The sequence below is a fragment of the Lonchura striata genome, chromosome 7 (genome assembly GCF_046129695.1).
Source record: "Lonchura striata isolate bLonStr1 chromosome 7, bLonStr1.mat, whole genome shotgun sequence".
In the NCBI taxonomy this organism is placed as follows: domain Eukaryota; kingdom Metazoa; phylum Chordata; class Aves; order Passeriformes; family Estrildidae; genus Lonchura; species Lonchura striata.
This window is the reverse complement of record NC_134609.1, coordinates 3,018,842-3,036,820: the sequence shown is the minus strand read 5'-3', so window position 1 is coordinate 3,036,820 and position 17,979 is coordinate 3,018,842. Positions and strand designations below refer to the sequence as shown.

The window sequence follows — 17,979 nt, the reverse complement described above, 5'->3', positions numbered from 1 at the left end:
CACGGCCCCAGGGCTGACAGAGCTCAAGGAGCACTTGGACAACGCTCTGGGGCACATGGTGTGACTCAGGGAATCCTGTGCAGGGAATTGGACTCGAAGATCCTGATGGGTCCTTTCCAACTCGGCATATCCTACCATTCTAATATTTCCTTTTTTTCTTCACCGTTTTAGGGCTTAACATCTCCGAGAAGCAAATGTGGTGATGTTTTCCTTTACCTTTCTTCACGCCGGCTGACCGGCACACCCTTACGGGAAGGGCGAGCGGACGCCTCTCCGCCGCCCATTCCCCACCGCCGCCTCCCGCCGCGCTCCGCCCTCAGCGCGGCAGCGCGCGCGCCGCCCGTTGCCGCGGCGACGCGGCCCCGAAGTCTCGCGAGGCGGCGCCGCGCTCTCGCGGGCAGGGCGGAAGCGGCCGCCGTGTTTACAGCCCGCGCCGGGCCGGGCCGGGCCGGGCCGGGGGCACCGGCGAGCGCCCCTCGCCCATGTGCCCGCAGCCCCCGCCGCCCATGGAAGTGATGGAGGGGCCCCTCAACCTGGTGAGCGCGGGGAGTGGAGGGGAAGGGGGGCGCGTCGGGTCAGCCGCTGCCACCGCCGCTCAGACAGCGGGGAGAGGGTGACACCCCTCGGCTCTACCCCGGGGTGAGCAGGCGGAGAGGCGCGACCTGAACAGAAAAAGGGGCTCTTGCCGCCCTTCTGTCCCCACAAACGCCTGTTCAGGTCTCGTGTCAGGCCCTGCCCGGCCGGGAGCGGGGCCCAGCGGCGTTCCCGGGAGGGCCGGAGGGAGGAGGGGTGCGCTGTCCGCTCCCGCCAGGGGCGCGCGGCGTGCCGTGCTTGCCCTGCGGCGCGTGTGCGGACACCGCCGTGCAAAACCGACGGACAAGGGCACTAAGGGAGGAAGCGTCTAGATGGCACAGGTCGTATCCATGAGAGTTTCAAGAGTTTTAGACGCTGGTCAGGGCCTAGTATTGTTTAAGTGCTTCCTTTCATTTCAGAAGGTAAAATACTTTAAAACCTTGAAATCGGGAATTGTTCTGCTTAAAGTAAATTTCTAAGGAACCTGAACTAAAACAGACGGTCTAAAAAATGCTTCTTCACAAAAGCTAAGCATATGTTGAACGGTCTAAATTGGCAGGTCTCTGTCCCATAGATAAGATCTAGGTCAAGAAGAGTTAATTCTCTGCTGCCTCATGCCTTTTACCAAAGCTGTATCTTGGCTATGTGGTGATACACAGAACATGCCCTTAGAAAACAAGTTTTGGTCCAGCAGTCCAGTTAGCCAGAGACAGCACAGCTGTATTGCTTCCAGGAATGAGTTTGATCCAGGAATTGTTTAGACATTGCCATGCAAACCTCAGAGACTTGTTTCAGTTTAGGTTTTAATCAAAGCTCATTTATGCCAGGATGGTGTCAGCCCTGACAAATCATTGCCTGTGTTTCTAGGTTGCTCTGCCTAGTTTTAGAAAGACTTCTACAACTGTCATTGCAGACCACCTATGGAATTAGGGCTGACAGTGTACTAGGAAGATGTAAATAGACCATCTGTAGATTCTGCAATGGTGCAGAACCACTCTGGGTATGTCAGCATCATTCTGACTCACATTTTACTCTGTCTACTGAAAGACTACTTGAAATATGGAACAACAGGAAATAGGAAAGCTCTTGTAACCTGTTGATCATGGGGTTAAAGTCAGACAAACAAAGCATGGTAAAACAGGAGGGCTAAACTATACTATCTCACAGACATTGTAAAAACCTTTTTAAAAAGTAGATGTAGTAAATAAGATTCTAAATAGAAAATTATAATTGTATATTCACTAGTAAATGTCTGAAAGTAGCAAATTTTTTGGCAATATCACCAGTCAGTAATGTCTCTTACTGAGGCCATTTAGAGATGGTAGGAATGACACAATTGTGACTAAAGCCTGGTTTATGACCTTGCAACCACAATAGGAGTGTGCAGTTACCTTGCCTGTCTAGCTCCAGGCTGACAACAAGGTCAAGACACTTCTGTGTAATGGATGATACAGGAAAAAGATTTGCTTTACATGCTTTCATACACAAAATTATGAATTTGCCTGTGAATATGTTTCTACTGCCTGAGAGTGTCATGAAGTACAAAAACTTTTCTTGAAGCTGCTGTGCAGTATAGTCATGGATCATCATATACAGGAGAGTGACATGTCCATTGAGGCTGTGTCAAGCACCATGGAAACTTCTCATGACAAGAGGGTTGAACAGGTACAGTACCATGGTTAGAACATTGCTGTGTTTTTACAAGGACATGAACAGGAAGGAGTAACTACAATTCTGCAGAGCTCTTCTGTTCACAGCCCCTCTCTGCTGTGGAGCTTCAAATTGACAGCATCATTCAGGGAAGGTGCCAACCTCCAAAATAACAATGTTCATTTAAGTTTTTGATACTATCTGGTGTTACCTATTGCACTCTTCTCTCACCTAAATATAGTTCCAGTGAATTGGAAAAGCGCAACTTTTTCGAAAAGTGCCAATGAGCAAAATAAAGCTACCAAAAGAAAAGGAAAACCAACCAGAGCCTCCAAATCACCCAGCACCTAAACTACAAAAGTGATTTTGGATACAGCAATCATTAGTCTTACTTAACTGCTATCAATGGTTTAAATAAAATATCTTTTCCCTCTTTCAATACATCATGACTTGACAATTTTCACAAAACTGATTTTTCATCAGTTCAGGCTATTCATTACGATTTACCACAGTACTTGAATCTTGCTTTATCTTGTAAAAATTGTCCATTAATAGTGGATCATCTAGTCTTAGTTACTGGAAAGCATGGATATTGTCTCGATTTTCATAGCCACTTGACCACAAAAAAACCCAAACAAACACAACAACAACAACCAAACAAAAAACCACACCCCACCCCTTACACTTTAGTGCCATATCTTATATTCTCCTGGCTTCAATTATGCTCTTTTTCTGAAACTTCTGAAAGATACATTTCCATAAAATAATATTTTATCTTTATGGAACTGAGTCTTCTTCAGCCTCATGCAAAAATTGTTTAGGTTATGCCATGGAACTTAAAACCAGCATGAAGTAAATGGAGTCCCTGCAGCAGCAGGTAGCTATTTAGAAGGTACCTAGCCCAGCTGATTACTTATTTCACACAATCTAGACCAAAAACATCTCAGCATTCTTTTTACAAATTAAAACTTGCACTGTAAAAGCATGAAGATATGTGTTCTACGAACACTGCATGTTTTTACAGCACATCTTGAGGGGCTTCTCTGTGCTGCTTGCTATAGGGGCACTTCCTACTGCCACCTGATTTAGGCAAAGAATTTTGATCTCACATCCAGCCATAATTTTACTCTTAGGTGTAGGAGCAAAAGTTACAAGTTAAGAAGCACAACCACACACTGCTGACCATCAGAAGCTTAGAAGTAACACAGTAAAAGTGAAGCAAATAGTATTAACGTCAGAAAGAGACTAGAAATTGCTCTTTAAACAGAGTTTGACACCCAGGACTTCATAATTCTGCATATTCTGCTTTCACAGCTCGGTATTGTCCTGTAGCTGAGGAGCTATGCCACCTCTACCTTGTATTCTTCCTGCAAGGTAGTAGTATTTGTATGGTTTATAATAAAATACGGTCAAAAATCTGATTGATATCTATCCCCTATTAAGTTTCCTGAAGCATAAAGGACCCAGCTTGAAGGCTGCTGTTTTAGTGAAAACCAGAAAGCACGGACCAATAGCTGGAGTGAGAATAGCACCAAGTGTGTATTCCAAGAATCTCATATAATGAAAGCTTTTAATATTAATGCTGCTAGCCATCAGTAGCAGCCATTCCAGTGCAAGCCAGTCAATGGCTTACTTTAATGAATTATTTCAAAGTGAAGTAATACTACATCCACACAAAGGTAAAATAACAAGCAGAATAAATATACAATATGGCAGTGTAGGAGGAGAAAATGGAAAACATCTACAGAAGTTCACTAGAGACCAAGAATTTAAACCACACATGTTGATGTGTTTGAGACTTAATACCAGCCTGCACTTTGTCATTTTCATTGGAAAACCAGGAATATTCTGTTAATCTACAGAAACATCCATGGAACCCCATTTGTTTTCTTTGATTTTTTTTCAGTCTTAACCTGACAGCTGCTATACTTGGTCTTCCAGTGTAAAATGAAATGAGAAAAAGGCACTCAAAAGAAGTCCAATGACAAAACAAGCTTGTAAGGTAACAAAAGGGGAAGTATCACTAGACAGACATGCTTAATAGAAAGTCTGTTTTTACCACAGTGGTGGAAGAACCAAAAGGTGTGAATCCACAGAGGCGGCAGCATATCTGAGTAAAGTGGCTGGTGGTGCATACTCAGCTGAGCAGCCAGATCTGCAACAGCCACCTTGGAAAAGCTGTGTGCAGGCATGTAACTGCTGTGAGAGCACAACACAAAACTGTTCCTTGTGGCACATAAAACAACTTGCAGCAGCTCCCAGTCAAGAACATAATTAGCTAAGCAATGGGTGGCTCACAGGTGTTATTTCCTCACTGTACCTGTGCTGTTTGGGTACCTACCAACAATGCCTTTCTGCTGTGTCACACTGGCATTACATGCCTGTCATCAAGCCACAGAGTTCAGCTCTGAGTAAGCATGACCAGCAGTTTAAAGACCTGAATGAAGCCATCTCAGAGAAGCCTGGTGAGACAGACTGAAGGCACAGCTGAAGCCTTTCTGCCCCACTTGTTTTGAAATTGTTGCTCTTGGAAGCTTGTTTACTGGACGGTTGTTCGTAATGGTTCAGATGCTGCTACTGAGAGGTAGCTCAGTTGCTGTAACAGCTTGAGCCTTGTGGTTTAGGGCTACATACAGAAGCCCAGACTGGTTTTGTTTATCAGGGCAGTGATATCTTGTAACCTTCAGTTAGCAAGACTTGTGTAGTACCATTGTGGGACATCATATATGGGGACAAGAAGAACACAGCCAAAGCAGCTGAGAGCTGTGGGCACCCGGGGAGGTGGTGTAGTCACTGTCCCTGGATAAGGGAAGACCAGGCATGACACTCAGTGCTATGGTCTAGCTGACACAGTGGTGTTCAGTCACAGGCTGAACTCAATCTCTCTGTCTTTTCCAACCTAATTCATTCCATGAGTCTGAAAATGGCTCTGAAAAACAAGTTGAAGCATTTAGTGCTTTTGTCATACTGAATGGATTAAAAGGAATAGAATGAGGTTGATTTGACTATGCAGTAGGTAAAAGGATACCTTAATTTAGGTGCAGGTGATCAGGGAAAGGGCTGCAGCTCTGCTTGTGTAGGATTTTGAAGACTCCACCTAACCAGAGCAGTATGAATGCAAGTTGGGTTCATTCCAGATCTTTTAATTGCATTTGCATGGTGAGGAACTCAGAATAACCATTTTATCTGAAACTTGGAATAGGTTGGGAACACACGTGTAGTCAATTAGAGCTATTCAGTCAATTAGTGGGGGTTGCATAAACAACTGCTTGCTCGTCTGCCCATATATTGAAAGTCTAATACTATTACTTACATGGGTGAACTTTAACATCTTTACAATTCAGTACAAAGTGAGTGAAGGGTCTGTATTTTCAACATTAACATTCTCATGATAGTGTCACACACTTGTTTTGCTCTATAGGAACACTAAACTATAATTTACACAAGTGAGTCATTGTTCTGTCAACCTTGCTAAATACAGGCTTTCAAAAACAGAAAATTGAGCTAACATGTGACTAGTGGTCTTGGTTGAACATCCACAATGGGTTCTGCCATTTTGTGGTTGATCTTTAGTCACCTTTCTCTACAGAAAACAAGTATTTAAAAATGAGGTCTTTCTTCTTTTGGTAAAGCTACACCATTACCATTTCTTTAGTTTTACTGCAAATATAGTCTCATTATTTAGCTTAAGTTACAGTACAACTCATTATTTTTACTTTTAGTGCAACTGCCAGTAAATACAAGCATTTTGCATAGTCACCCTGATTAAGGTTGCACTTTTTAAAATAAATGGATGGCCATAGTTTATTCTTGGATCTCTCAGATCAAGTTTTGGACTTGTATTCTCTCTTCATTACATTTTTTCACTGCATATGAGGAAATACACATTTAAACCTTTCAAAATTCACTATTTCCTGGTAAGAATGGGTTTGAAAGAGGCTTCTGTAGGTGTAGCCTCTGACAGAGTGTGTGTGGGGTGGGGAGAACCATGGTGCACCACCTTGTCTTGCCCTTTGTGGCCTGCTCCTGTAAACACCCACATGGAAAACACTTAGCACTCTTCTGGATTACAGAGAAGCAATGCAGTGTATACTTTGACTGTTGAAAATAGAAATCAGACTTATATCCGTAAGGAAACAAATCCTAAACTAGATCCCTCATCCCTTAAAGAAACCTTTCCCCCTTGTTTTCAGCAGTAGGAGAGCACAGGTATTAATCTTTTCTGGCAAGAATAACTGGCATGCACAATCCATAACATAAAATAGATGATAGCAGCATCAAACAGTGGTTTCACTTAAAACATTTACAAACAGAAACTTCTTTGCAATTAAACTTTCATCAGGCCCCATCATTCTAGCAGCTGGGTTTTTCCTGCCTTTGTTATTTTAAGTAAGCTTAACATCTTGTGCAAGGTTTTGGGCAGTGAAGTGGAACAGAGAAAAACAAAACATACCTGTCTCAGCTGCAGGAGCACTGTTGCATTGCTCTTAGGAGAGGGTAGTAGGCCTACACTATTTGAAAAATGTATACTACATCTGCCCCTTTTTAAAAACCTTATACTGTTGACTCAAACAGTTTGGTTTTTTTTTTTTTTCCTGTTATTCTCCTTTCCACATTAGCTAGCCATCAACTAGAATTGTATGGGGAGAGTAGCAGCTTTCCCTCCTTATCCCCACAACCTGAGCCAGGATCATACTGTGGTAGTCCTTTAAGTTGTAAGATTATAGTAGAAAGAAAATACTGAGTTTTTTCTTCCTTTGAGGTCTGGCAAGTGGGCCCTATGACTTAATTTCTCATAGCCTGAGTCACATCATTATCTAGTCTATAGTGGGGAAAAAAAAAAAAAACAAAACCACAAAGAAGCAGAGTGTTATATTTTGGTTAAAGCTGTAAGTAAAGAGGACACTCATTGCTGTTCTAGAGAATTCTTTGATTGGGCTCTGCTGTTCAGAGATTACATAGGCAATGATTTAGGATAGTTGAGTGGAAAGATCAAATAGAAACACTTCCCTAGAACACTTCAGTATAAACTTACTAAAGCAAGTACCATCCCTTAGTATCTCAACTGCATTTACAAAGAGTGTAGAAAAATGTCTCAGTTACCTTCTGCAGTTAGTCCAGAGTGCTTCAGGTCACACAGTAAGGCTACCCAACTCTGTAAAGAACCAATTAGAATGGGGCAAGGTGAGGAAGCTTTTTAGCTTTGCCATCCTTCACTCACACCTGCTTCCTTTTACAAGAGCCAAGTTGTTACACCTGTCCATTTGCCTACTGGGAATTCCTGCTCATCAGGATTGGGAGGGACATCTGAAAGTAGTTGTCAGCCTGCTTCCCCTTTTCAATTCTGTAGCTTCTTAATAAACTATAATAATTCTACACCCCATCCTACATTAATTTCCAGCACTGCAAGTGGAAGAGGAAAGAGAAATCAGATCTATAAACCTACCACAGTCAAGCAGCAGGTGTTTCTGTAATCACAGCAGCAAGACCAAAGTCAAAGCAATCTTGCTTTAATCTGCTGGGAACCAGCATTGAAGTGCCAGAGCTGATGTGTAAATACCTTCCTCTATCATGAAATCAAACCAGGGATAAGCCTGAGAGTAATCTTCTCTTTATGACAGAGGACCAGTTCTTCCATTGCCAGTTTTATAATGGGATACTCTGAGTTCAAAATAGATGTGCTAACAATGGTTGGAAGCTGCATGACTGAGGGTAACTGAGCACTAAGACTAAACCATCAGAGTAGACAAGATGCAGAAGCTCATCCATGATAATGGCTAGTAAGCATCCGGATACTTCTGTTGTAGTTTCATCACTTGCTGCTAGGAAACAGCACCACTAATTTTTTCAAACTGCTTATTGATAAATAAGCTGCCATGAAAGTGGCAGAAATTCCTTGGTCTTTCCATAATCAACTAATTGGCACAAACATGGATTAGAATAAATGAACAAGTGTTTTCTTGTCAACCTGTCAGGAAAAGATAGGAAAATAGGAATTCCTTGCCCATGACTGGCTGCAGAACAGCTAGTTTTCTCATACAGGGCTGTGCTTAAAACTGATTTTTTTTTTCTTCTGGTGTGGCTCCTGTTGTTTCCATTGGGAATTCTGTTGCATCAGAGTACGATGACCTGACGTGTATATTTTGATGTAAGAGCAAGAAAGGCATTGTGACCTTGTCATCAGAGGATCCTAGGTTTTGTTTTTGCCAGCATCTATGGACTGTTGTTTTCCTAATTTTATTCACAGTTCAACCCAACTTCTTCAGACTCTCTTCAGCTTCAGTGGAAGTTAATTGAGAATGGAAATAATTTAATTGCTCAGTCAAATAAGAACTGAATGTCCTCAGATGTTCTGCATGTGCTTAAGTGATCTGAGTAAGATCACACTCCAGCAGTTTAAAACATACATGAATAATGTTTGAAAACAATGTGACTAAAATTCTTATATGTAAAAACTAGTAAATGGAACTTGCCCTCTGACTTGTTGAATTGCTTTCTTAGCTCTTTAGTCTCTGGCTATTCCATTTCCTCTTTCCCTGTTTATTTTAGACCTGCCCATGCAGTTTGCAGAAGCAGCTGTATCAATACTAATTTGCTAAAAAATTGTTTTGCAAAGAGCTAGCTCAGGTGTTTTTATGTCCATGACATAGCTAATTTGTAATGGGACAAGCTGCCAGGAATAACCAAGGAGATGGCTTTATCTGTGCTGATAGTTTTTTTTCATGTCAAAGGGAAATAAGTTTATCTTTCTGGCATATGTCATTTGTAGAAGTCCAAAGAAAAAGGCCATAAAACAGATGATTTTCCAATAGGAAAACACTTCCTCTTCTGAGATTATTTAACCTCAGGGTAGAAGAAATGGGAAATGCTAACAATGCTCTGAGGATTCAGTGAAGGTGAGGAAGAAGAATATAACAAAGAATATTTCTTGTGAAGAATCAAGGAGTTGTGTTTTAGGTTTTTTAAGAATACGCCATATTAGCATATTCGGTTTTAGGAAAGCCAAATGTCTTCATGGAGTGGTGTAACTGCCAGGGACTGCTTAAGAGCAGCTGTTGCCCAAACAGATGTTTTCTGTACAAGTCATTCTCTTCTGTGGTGTCAGAGCTGCTAAGATTCTGCTAGAACACTGAACTTACTGTAATACTGTAGGGCATAACTCCACTTGGCAGACAAAAATGACAAACTGACCTGCATTTTGAGACTTGTATTTTAAATTGATGTTAATAACAGCATCATGTAAGTATCAGTACCTGATGTCTGTTTACTTCAAGCTCAGTAAAGCAGTCCTGAACAGTGTGTGTAACTGACAGTCTCACCAGCTAGTGCTTGTAGCCTTTCACATTACACAGCTTGTCTTGGAGGAAGGGCCATAAAATCCATGTCTTGTAGTAATGACAAAAAAGACTTGCTTTAATGAATGTTGCAGTGCTGGTTATGCAATAGTTTCTCACTAAGCATATGCAAATACTTGCATCAAATGTTTGCTTTCAGCTACAACCTTAGTCTGTGTTGGTGGTTTACATTAGTGGTTTACAAATACTAGTATAGATTTAACTGTTGTACAGCAACAACGTGACTTTGATACTTTTAACTATGGCTGTGCTGCAACCATTAATTGGTGTGAGCTGCAGACAAAAAAAAAAAAAAAAAAAAAAAAGGCACGTTATTCACCTAAGAGACAAAATGTCTTGGGCATGAGGCAGCAGAAAATGTCAAATCATCTGTAAGATGTAACACACTTCAAATATATTGCATTCTTCCAGATAAATTGGTCTAAAATACTTATAACTTCTCATAGCTTCTTTTGGTCTAACTTTTTAAGTGCCTGCTTAGAAAGGGAAACATGCTTTCTAGGAACAGCTTCAAAAGTATTTTATTGTGTACACACCAGTTTTGCTGCATTAACAAACTTCAGTTCTTTCCAGTTCACACTCTGGTAATATTAAAGAAGAAGTCCAATTGCAAAGCTTGGAAGGGAGTGAAGATCTGAGCCTAAAAGCCTGAGAACTGGAATCAGTACAGGTTTTTCAGATGTATTGGTTACTTTAAAGATGAGTATAACTATTTGTCCATTTACCTCATGCTCTTTTTTTAATTTTAAGGCTCACCAGCAAAGCAGAAAAGCAGACCGCTTGTTGGCAGCAGGGAAATATGAAGAAGCAATTTCTTGTCACAAAAAAGCTGCTGGTGAGTAGTTTATTTCTCACATTTCAGCTCTTAAAATCAGTTTTTAGATTTGCATGCACCAAGCCTGTCTTGAATTCAAGAAGTGTTTGGACAGTGTTCTCGGGCACATGGGATTCATGGGGTGTCCTGCACAGTCAGGAGTTGGCCTTGATGGTCCTGCTGGGTCCCTTCCAACTCAGCAGATTCTATGATTCTCTATAAGTAGAATGTCTACTTACTTGCAAAATTTTTATTTTTTTAAATGTTTTTCAATCCAGATCAAGAACCCTTTTGAAAACATTTTTTCTCATATGAGCAGCTGAAGTCAGACATTTCCAAAGTTGTTTAGATTGGGGATGGTTATCACTGTGAAGGCAGTTCTTGACTGAAGATGAAGCCAACACCTTGTGGTATGCACAGGCTGAAGTTGTGTACCTGCTCTAAGCCAGTTTCACTTTATATTTTGCATTTTCTTTACTGCTTTCATAGGCGAGGTTACAGTGCTTTCTCTGTTGGTAAAGGACAAATGTTTGCTTACAAAGCTTCCCTTTCCTGAATCAAGGCAGCCAAAAACAGGTGATGAGCTCCCCAGAACTCGAGCAAAACAGCAGCTTGCATCACAGACCTCAACACTGCAGGGACAGCCTCTTCTCTGTGAGATCTTGTGCATTTACCTGCTCATTTAAATAGTCCTGCTTAATTTTTTGTGTTGGAGTCCCTCAGCTCTCTGACAGTGTGCAGCTACTTGGCAGAAGAAAGGAGGTCTTAACTGGTGCAACAAATAGGACATTTTCAGTGACAGGGCCTGTGTGGAGACAAAGTGGCTGCTCTGAGCATGGTAATCTAGATACCAGGCATTCTGGCTCCATTCATAAATACTAGAAAACCCCATAAAGTGAGAAACTAATAGTTTCTTTGGTATTTCAGAATTCTCAGAGTGATGAGGGATTGCACTTACATTCTAAAATGCATACTTTTTGTTGTCTTTCACTTCCTATACCAAGATAAAACCCAAAAAAACCCCTGAATGTTTCTTGCTTTTGCTTTGCGTGATTCCAAATTTGGTTGAAAATTTCTCATACATTGTCATTTTCAGCACTAGTAAGATATGCTCAAAGTCTTTCTGGAAATTACTGCTGCTCTAAAAACAAACTGGAGTGACCCGAGCCAGCAGGATACCATGGGAAGGGTGTAGTGTGCAGTACAAAGTCTTAACACTATTTTTTTTCAGACTTTTGCAAAACAGCAGGTGTTTCCAGCCACTGTAACTTGGTAAATACTTTCCCTCTAGACTGCTGCCTTTATGTGGGGATTGAGCACACAGGTCTGAAGGAGTTGTTAGCTTTTCTGGAAGCGGAGGTTGTCGGGCGTGCTGTGGGTGCTGATGATGTTGTGTCCCGCAGGGTACCTGACCGATGCCATGAAGCTGACGCAGTCGGAGCAGGTGAGAGCAGAGCGCGGCGGATGCCAGAGCCAGCCACAGCCCCGTGGGTCCCGCTGGGTCTGATCACACTTCTCCTGGGCACTGGCCTCTGCAAAATTTTCTGAACCCTTCGCAATTGCACCAGGAGTTTCACAAGTGTGCTAATACTAATCTTCCTAGAGAGTTTTTCGAAGGACAAGAGAAACTTTCTTAACCCATCCAAGGGGTCTCCAGCTTTCTAGTCTGCCAGACATCTTAAAGTAGGTGGCAGAACTAGTGTGATGTTTACCTGTGAGGCACTTAGTATTTTGCTGAGACAAAAAGCATCTTATCTACGGTGTGTCATTTTGGTTTAATGCATCCTGATTGGAGGATCTCTAGAACAACAGCCTTGACACTTTTTCTTATTCATTGCACAAGTTCATCTGTGAATGTAGTAGGCTGCTCAGCACTTATGTACCAGCAGGCTTTGACTTCAGCCAATATTATGAAATCAAATAACCCTTGGAGATCAGGCATCTGTCTTTGCTCACAGGTCATTTTTGTAGAAAAATGGTCTTTCACCCAGGTGAGTTGATAACCACTGTGCCACCTCCTTCATTAAGTAAGGCTGAATCATTTGGGTCCATACCTGGCCTTGGAGCTATTTGCTGCTTCATTTTGGGTGTTATTGATATGGCTACACAGATACCATCATGGAAGTATACAGAAAATTTGCATTGTTTAGCCAGAGTGTGGCTGTGCATGCCAAGTGAATCTCTTCCTTCTTGGTGTTGGTCAGAGGTCAGCTAAACTCTGAGTGCCTCTGCCCAGAGATATTGTACCTGGTCAGTGACTTAAAAACAGAAAGACCAGTAGTTATGCTAAATTTGATACAGCTGAATCTGTTGCACTGTACAAGCAGAGAGCACTTCCTGTTGGACTTAATGTCTGAATAACAAAAGCTCCCCCCCTTGGGCATGTAGTGATGCTGTTTATGTAAATATTTACACACATGTAATTCAATGTTTGTGAATATTTGGGTGGCATTAGGGATCACCAACTAAATTGTTTAATCTTGTTTTTACTCAGGCTCAGCTATCACTGGAATTACAAAGGGATAGTCATATGAAACAGTTACTGCTCATCCAGGAGAGGTGGAAAAGGGCAAAGAGGGAGGAAAAGCTGAAAGCCCAGCAGAGTGCTGACAAGGAAGCAGCCACACATCTTCAGACTTCTTACAAACCATCTGCTGAAGACTCTGATGATCAAAACGTACTGGTTCCTGTTGCTCAGAAATACAGCTCTTCCACAGAGAAACATTCACAGGATATTCGGGGTGTCTTTGACAGGGACCCAGATACACTTTTATTTCTGCTTCAGAAAAAAAAGGAGCCAGTGGAAGCATGTATTGGGAGTAAAGCGCCAAAAGATGACAAAACAATAATAGAAGAGCAGGCAACCAAAATTGCAGATTTGAAGCAGCTCATAGAATCTCTTGTAGCTGAAAACGAGAGATTAAGGAGAGAAAATAAGCAGTTAAAAGCAGAAAGAGCTAGACTCCAAAAATCTCCAGTAGACAAGGAGTTGGATGTAGACACTGATTTTGTTGAGAAGTCAGAGTTGTGGGGTCTGCAGCAGCACTCAGAATCTGCTTCTTCAGCTGCAACTTGGCAGAAGTTTGCAACAACTGCTGGGAAGGCGAAGGACATTCCAATACCCAACCTTCCCCCCCTGGACATCCCGTCCCCTGAACTCCCGCTGCTGGAACTCTCCGACGATATTCTGAAAGGACTGATGAACAGTTAAAAACCAGGAAAAGTGCTCAGTGTAGTTATCCAAACTTGAGAAAAGGGAAAGCCACCAGGACAATGGTGATCTGAGGGCAGAAACATTATTTACCACAATCCTGCTGTTGGAGAAAAGGCATTAAGCAACTTTGTTACTGTGAAATACACGTCATATCTGATTTACTTCATGGAAGTTAAAGGTACCATAGTTGGTATAAGATGGTGATCTCTTTAGTCTTTCTCCCAATGTTTCAAACCAAATGACTGCCTGGAGAATGTTTCAAGTAACATAATCCTTCAGGGTTTTTAAGTATGCTATATGTAATAGTTATCTATAATGCCATAAATGATGGTGCAGAACCTAACTGTTAAGGTTGCCAGTTGGCTGCCACTTCATATTGAAAAATGCTTTCTAGCATGAATTTAAACTGTGCATTTCATTATGCATAACTTTGTTAATTCAGATACAGTGCAATTTATACACCTCCTAGATGGATTTATGTGCCACACTCTGTATTCCTGACCATGTTAACCTGAAGTCAGGAGAGATTTTAATTTCCATTCTATGAAGGAACCAACTTACTCGTTCTGTCGATGTGGGTTTTTTTGGGGGGTTATCTGTTTACATAACTAATCAGGGTGCATTGAATCTAGCTATTGGTTTCTGTATAAAGTGACATGGTTTAAAATGAAAAATCTATACTTAAGGTAAAATACCCTTTTTGTTTTCAGTGATGCATGAATGGAAGTAATTCTAGCTGGCAGTATTTGATTGAAAAAGAAATTGTTTACAGCTTAACCTGATTCAAAAAGGATAGGAAAATAAAAACCAAGGTGTTTTGACACTGTCTGTTACATCTGTACAAATGCTGCTGAGTATAAAGAACAAATTAGTACTAAGTGTTAGGATACAATTACAGCTGAGCTTCCAGGTTCATCATCCAGCAAATTCAAGAAAGCTGGGATGGATTCAGAGGGCCTTGCCCACCTGTGGAGTGACCTGGCTGACAGCCAGGTTCCAGCCCTGCAGAGCATCAGCAGAGCAGCTCTGTGGATTTGCTGGGGCACAGCCCAGCAGGAGCTGTGGGAACAGTGCTGAGGGTGCTGGGTCTGAGCAGGGCTGTGCAGCCTCCTCACACCCATCCCTTCCAGCTCAGCCCTTGCCCTAGAGCCCAGCTGGGGTGTTTTAGTGTGTAGTGGAGGCATTAATTACCTTCAGCTGTTACTGATTAGTGACGTGTTCAGTATTGCAAACTATGGCATTTTAAGTTGTTCTTATGCTGTAAAAAGGTAAGCTTGCTTTCTAAGAGTGTATTTTTCTTCCAGAATAGACTTGGAAGTGCAGCAAGAACACCTTACTGCTGTGCAAATTCTCCCCTTACCTCTGTATACCTGGCATCTTCTGTGCTTGAAGGAGCATAGGGACTGGAGGTTAGAAAAAGTCTGTAGAAAGAGAGGTAAGACAAGTTCATTAGAGGAGGTGCCTTGTGCTGAATTGTTGCTGGAATCTAATCTTGCTGGGGAAATAAGAAAGTTACTTTTCAGTTGGAGCAGTTTAGCAAATTGCCCTATCCAGCTGTGATGAGGTGACCTGTTCCAGGTCAGACCCAGCTCACTGCTCCCACCAAAGGGCAAGTCCCAGTCTCTGCTGGCCCCTGTCTGGCTGACTATTGCAGGTAGCAAGGCAGAGGAGCATGCTGTTTCTAGTGTTGTAAGTAAAGCAAAGAGAGTAGTGTGCTCACAAGATGGAGACAGAATTATTTAAGCACCTACCTCATGCCACTGCTGGGGTGGTGGCTCAGGATGTTAACTACAGGACAGACATGTCAGTGGTGTCTGCAAATGGCAGCTAGAGGAGAAGGGAAACACTTTTTAGGTCTGTTGAAGTCAAGAGTTCTTCAGAGGTGGGAGTGTGGGAATTGCAAGCTCTACCTTCTTGATTTTAACAGTGAACTGTCCCTTTATGTGTAGCTGCATAAACAAAACACCAGATCTGAAAGAAGCTGCTTCTCTGTGGGAAGGATGGCCAACTTTTGGAAGTGGCGTTAAGACTTCTCTCTCTCCTGCAAAGCAAATGTTTGTTCTTGCAGTCTGCCCACTCAACACGACTGCTGCTGAATCCCACCTCCAGGTAGTAAGGCTGAGCATGGGCGTGTTCCACTCTCGTGAGTGATGCTGATTTTTTTTACGTAAGGAATTCTTCAGTCTGATCCAGAGCTAAGCAATTACTCTGTGCATTGGAGGAAAGATAGGTTGTACCGAGAATACTCACCACTAGAGGACAGGTTTTACAGATTCATCACAATAAACCTAGGGAAATTCTTCTCCCATGGCTGCCAGCAATGAATTTGTGTCACAACCATTTAAAACTGCTTTAAGTCATTAAAGTTGAGAGCGGGGTGTGGCCGGGCGCGGTGCTGCAGCCCGTGTCCGGTGTCCGGCCGGATCCCCTCCCCGGCCGTGCCCTCGCCTCTTCCACCGCCAGACGATGGGCTCCGTGCCCGGGCCTGCACAGAGAGAGGAAGAGGCGTGGTGCGGGAATGCAGGAGGTGACCACTGGAGCTGTAGCAGCAACAACAAAGCGGTAAGTCGCCGGTTGTCACATGGCACATCACCAAAGCGTGGCACAGCACACAGAAACATTCCCCGGCTGGTGAGTCTGGGCTGCAGTTTTATAAAAGACAGAATTAAAGAATCCTGTGGTCCGTTATTTCAAAGTGTCTCACCAAGAACCAATTTTAAATACACATCCAGACACTGACTTCTATTCATAGACTTTGCTTTAACCACAGAAACCACCCTTGGCACACAAAAGTACTGGCCCTGTTGAATATTGCCAACATATGCTATGCTGAAAGAAACTGTAATTACCAATCTCTGGCTGTATCACCACAGAACGAGAAACCAAAGAAAGGCAACTGGGAAGCAATGTGGAGTCTCCTGAGAATAAAATGTGCAGACTTCACCACTACCAGTTGCTACTTAAAATGATGGCTAAAACCAAAATATGGAAGTGTTGGGTTTTACATTTTGCTTTTGTTAAAAGGGGAAAAAAGAATTTTGTGACTGCTTCCTCTGAGAGCATTTCCATGTTCAGGACCTCTGGTAGTGAATTCCTTCCTACTGTCCTCTCAGCAGCAGCTCTTCAGCCATCTGCAGTTCCTGATGACCTGCTTTCAGTGTCAGGAGCTACATACACCTCATCTAGACTCCCTTTCCCACAAAAGGTTGGACCTTTTGAGATCCCTTCAAGTTCAGCTCTGTGCATGGAGAAAAGCAAACACAACCACAACAGCTAGCAACATCCTGTACTGAGCTGGGCTAAAAAGAGTAGGAAACAAAATCAAAGTGTTCCACAGCAATCAGAGCAGTGGTGTGGCTGCCACAAGCCGGGTACAGGCTGGACATTATTTGCCACACCTTACCCGAGTATGAGGACTGTGGAGTTCAATTGTATAAAAAGTTCTTTATTCCCTGAAGAATCAAGAGCTTAGCCATCTTTTCCTCCACCTTCTTTTTCTCTCATATTTGTTTTACCTGAAGTAATTGCAGCTCACTCAGGGCTTTTGTCTTGTAATCATTTGAAGCGTTCCCTCAGGTCCATTTGCTGCAGGACATAAGGTATTATTGAGATCAAACAATATGAAATCCTCAGAGCTGTGAAAATACAGGATTTCCTGCTTAAGAGCTACTAAACCCTACTCTCTATTTCCACTAAGGTAGCACAGACTCAGTGACTGGAAAAAGAAACAGGCACCAGGGACAAGAATATATAGCCTTGGTATGTTTGGAAGGTACAAGAAATGTTCACTTTGGAACATAACGGCAAAAATCCCTCAGTCCACCACTTACCTTTAGAAAGGCCCATGTGTATATTGGAGCTATTTGCACACAACACATCAGGTGAATCACATCTTCAGTTTACTATGAAGCAAGATTTTCCTAGCAGCTATTTATAGACGGTGACTTCCTTTTCAAAACCGATGAGAACAAATGAAAAAAGTACAGAGGTTCGTTTGTGTGTGCTGCTGACGCCACAGGGCATTTGCTCCTTGGGCAGTTTCCTGGGCCACCCTGCTGAGATGGGAAGCAAAGAACGTGGTGGTGGCCACTGCATGCAGGGACCGCCCCCAGCGCTGCTCTGCTGCCTGCTGGGGCACACGGACCATGGCAACACCACGGCAGGAAGGAGACACAGCGCTGCAGCCATCAAAGCAGGGTCAGAGTGGAGAGCAGGAGCACAGTGCAGAGCTGACACTGTTTGAAGCAAAGCTGGGGGTCAGCAGGGGAAAGCACAGCAGAGACCAACTCCAGCAATCTCAACAGGGTGAGGCAGCTCGCCCAGCACGGATGTGGGGGAGAGCACAAACATCCTGCTCTGGAAAGAAGCTCAAC

General features: G+C 42.7%; 1 protein-coding gene across 1 annotated transcript; it reads left to right on the top strand.

Annotated features, from left to right (window-relative positions):
- The first annotated feature begins 434 nt into the window (after positions 1–434).
- On the top strand, positions 435–14,429 carry NRBF2 (nuclear receptor binding factor 2). The gene is made up of 4 exons (XM_021535487.2): positions 435–536; positions 10,329–10,413; positions 11,796–11,836; positions 12,887–14,429. The coding sequence occupies exons 1-4, from the start codon at positions 483–485 to the stop codon at positions 13,601–13,603; spliced, it is 897 nt and encodes a 298-aa protein (XP_021391162.1). The 5' UTR covers positions 435–482; the 3' UTR covers positions 13,604–14,429.
- Positions 14,430–17,979: the final 3,550 nt, after the last annotated feature.

Excerpts from the sequence above, each read along its gene's own strand:
- NRBF2 (XM_021535487.2), top strand. The coding sequence starts at position 483 with ATGTGCCCGCAGCCCCCGCCGCCCATGGAAGTGATGGAGGGGCCCCTC. Across the intron at positions 537-10,328 it reads TGGAGGGGCCCCTCAACCTG|GCTCACCAGCAAAGCAGAAA; the intron begins GTGAGCGCGGGG and ends TTTAATTTTAAG. Across the intron at positions 10,414-11,795 it reads TTGTCACAAAAAAGCTGCTG|GGTACCTGACCGATGCCATG; the intron begins GTGAGTAGTTTA and ends TGTGTCCCGCAG.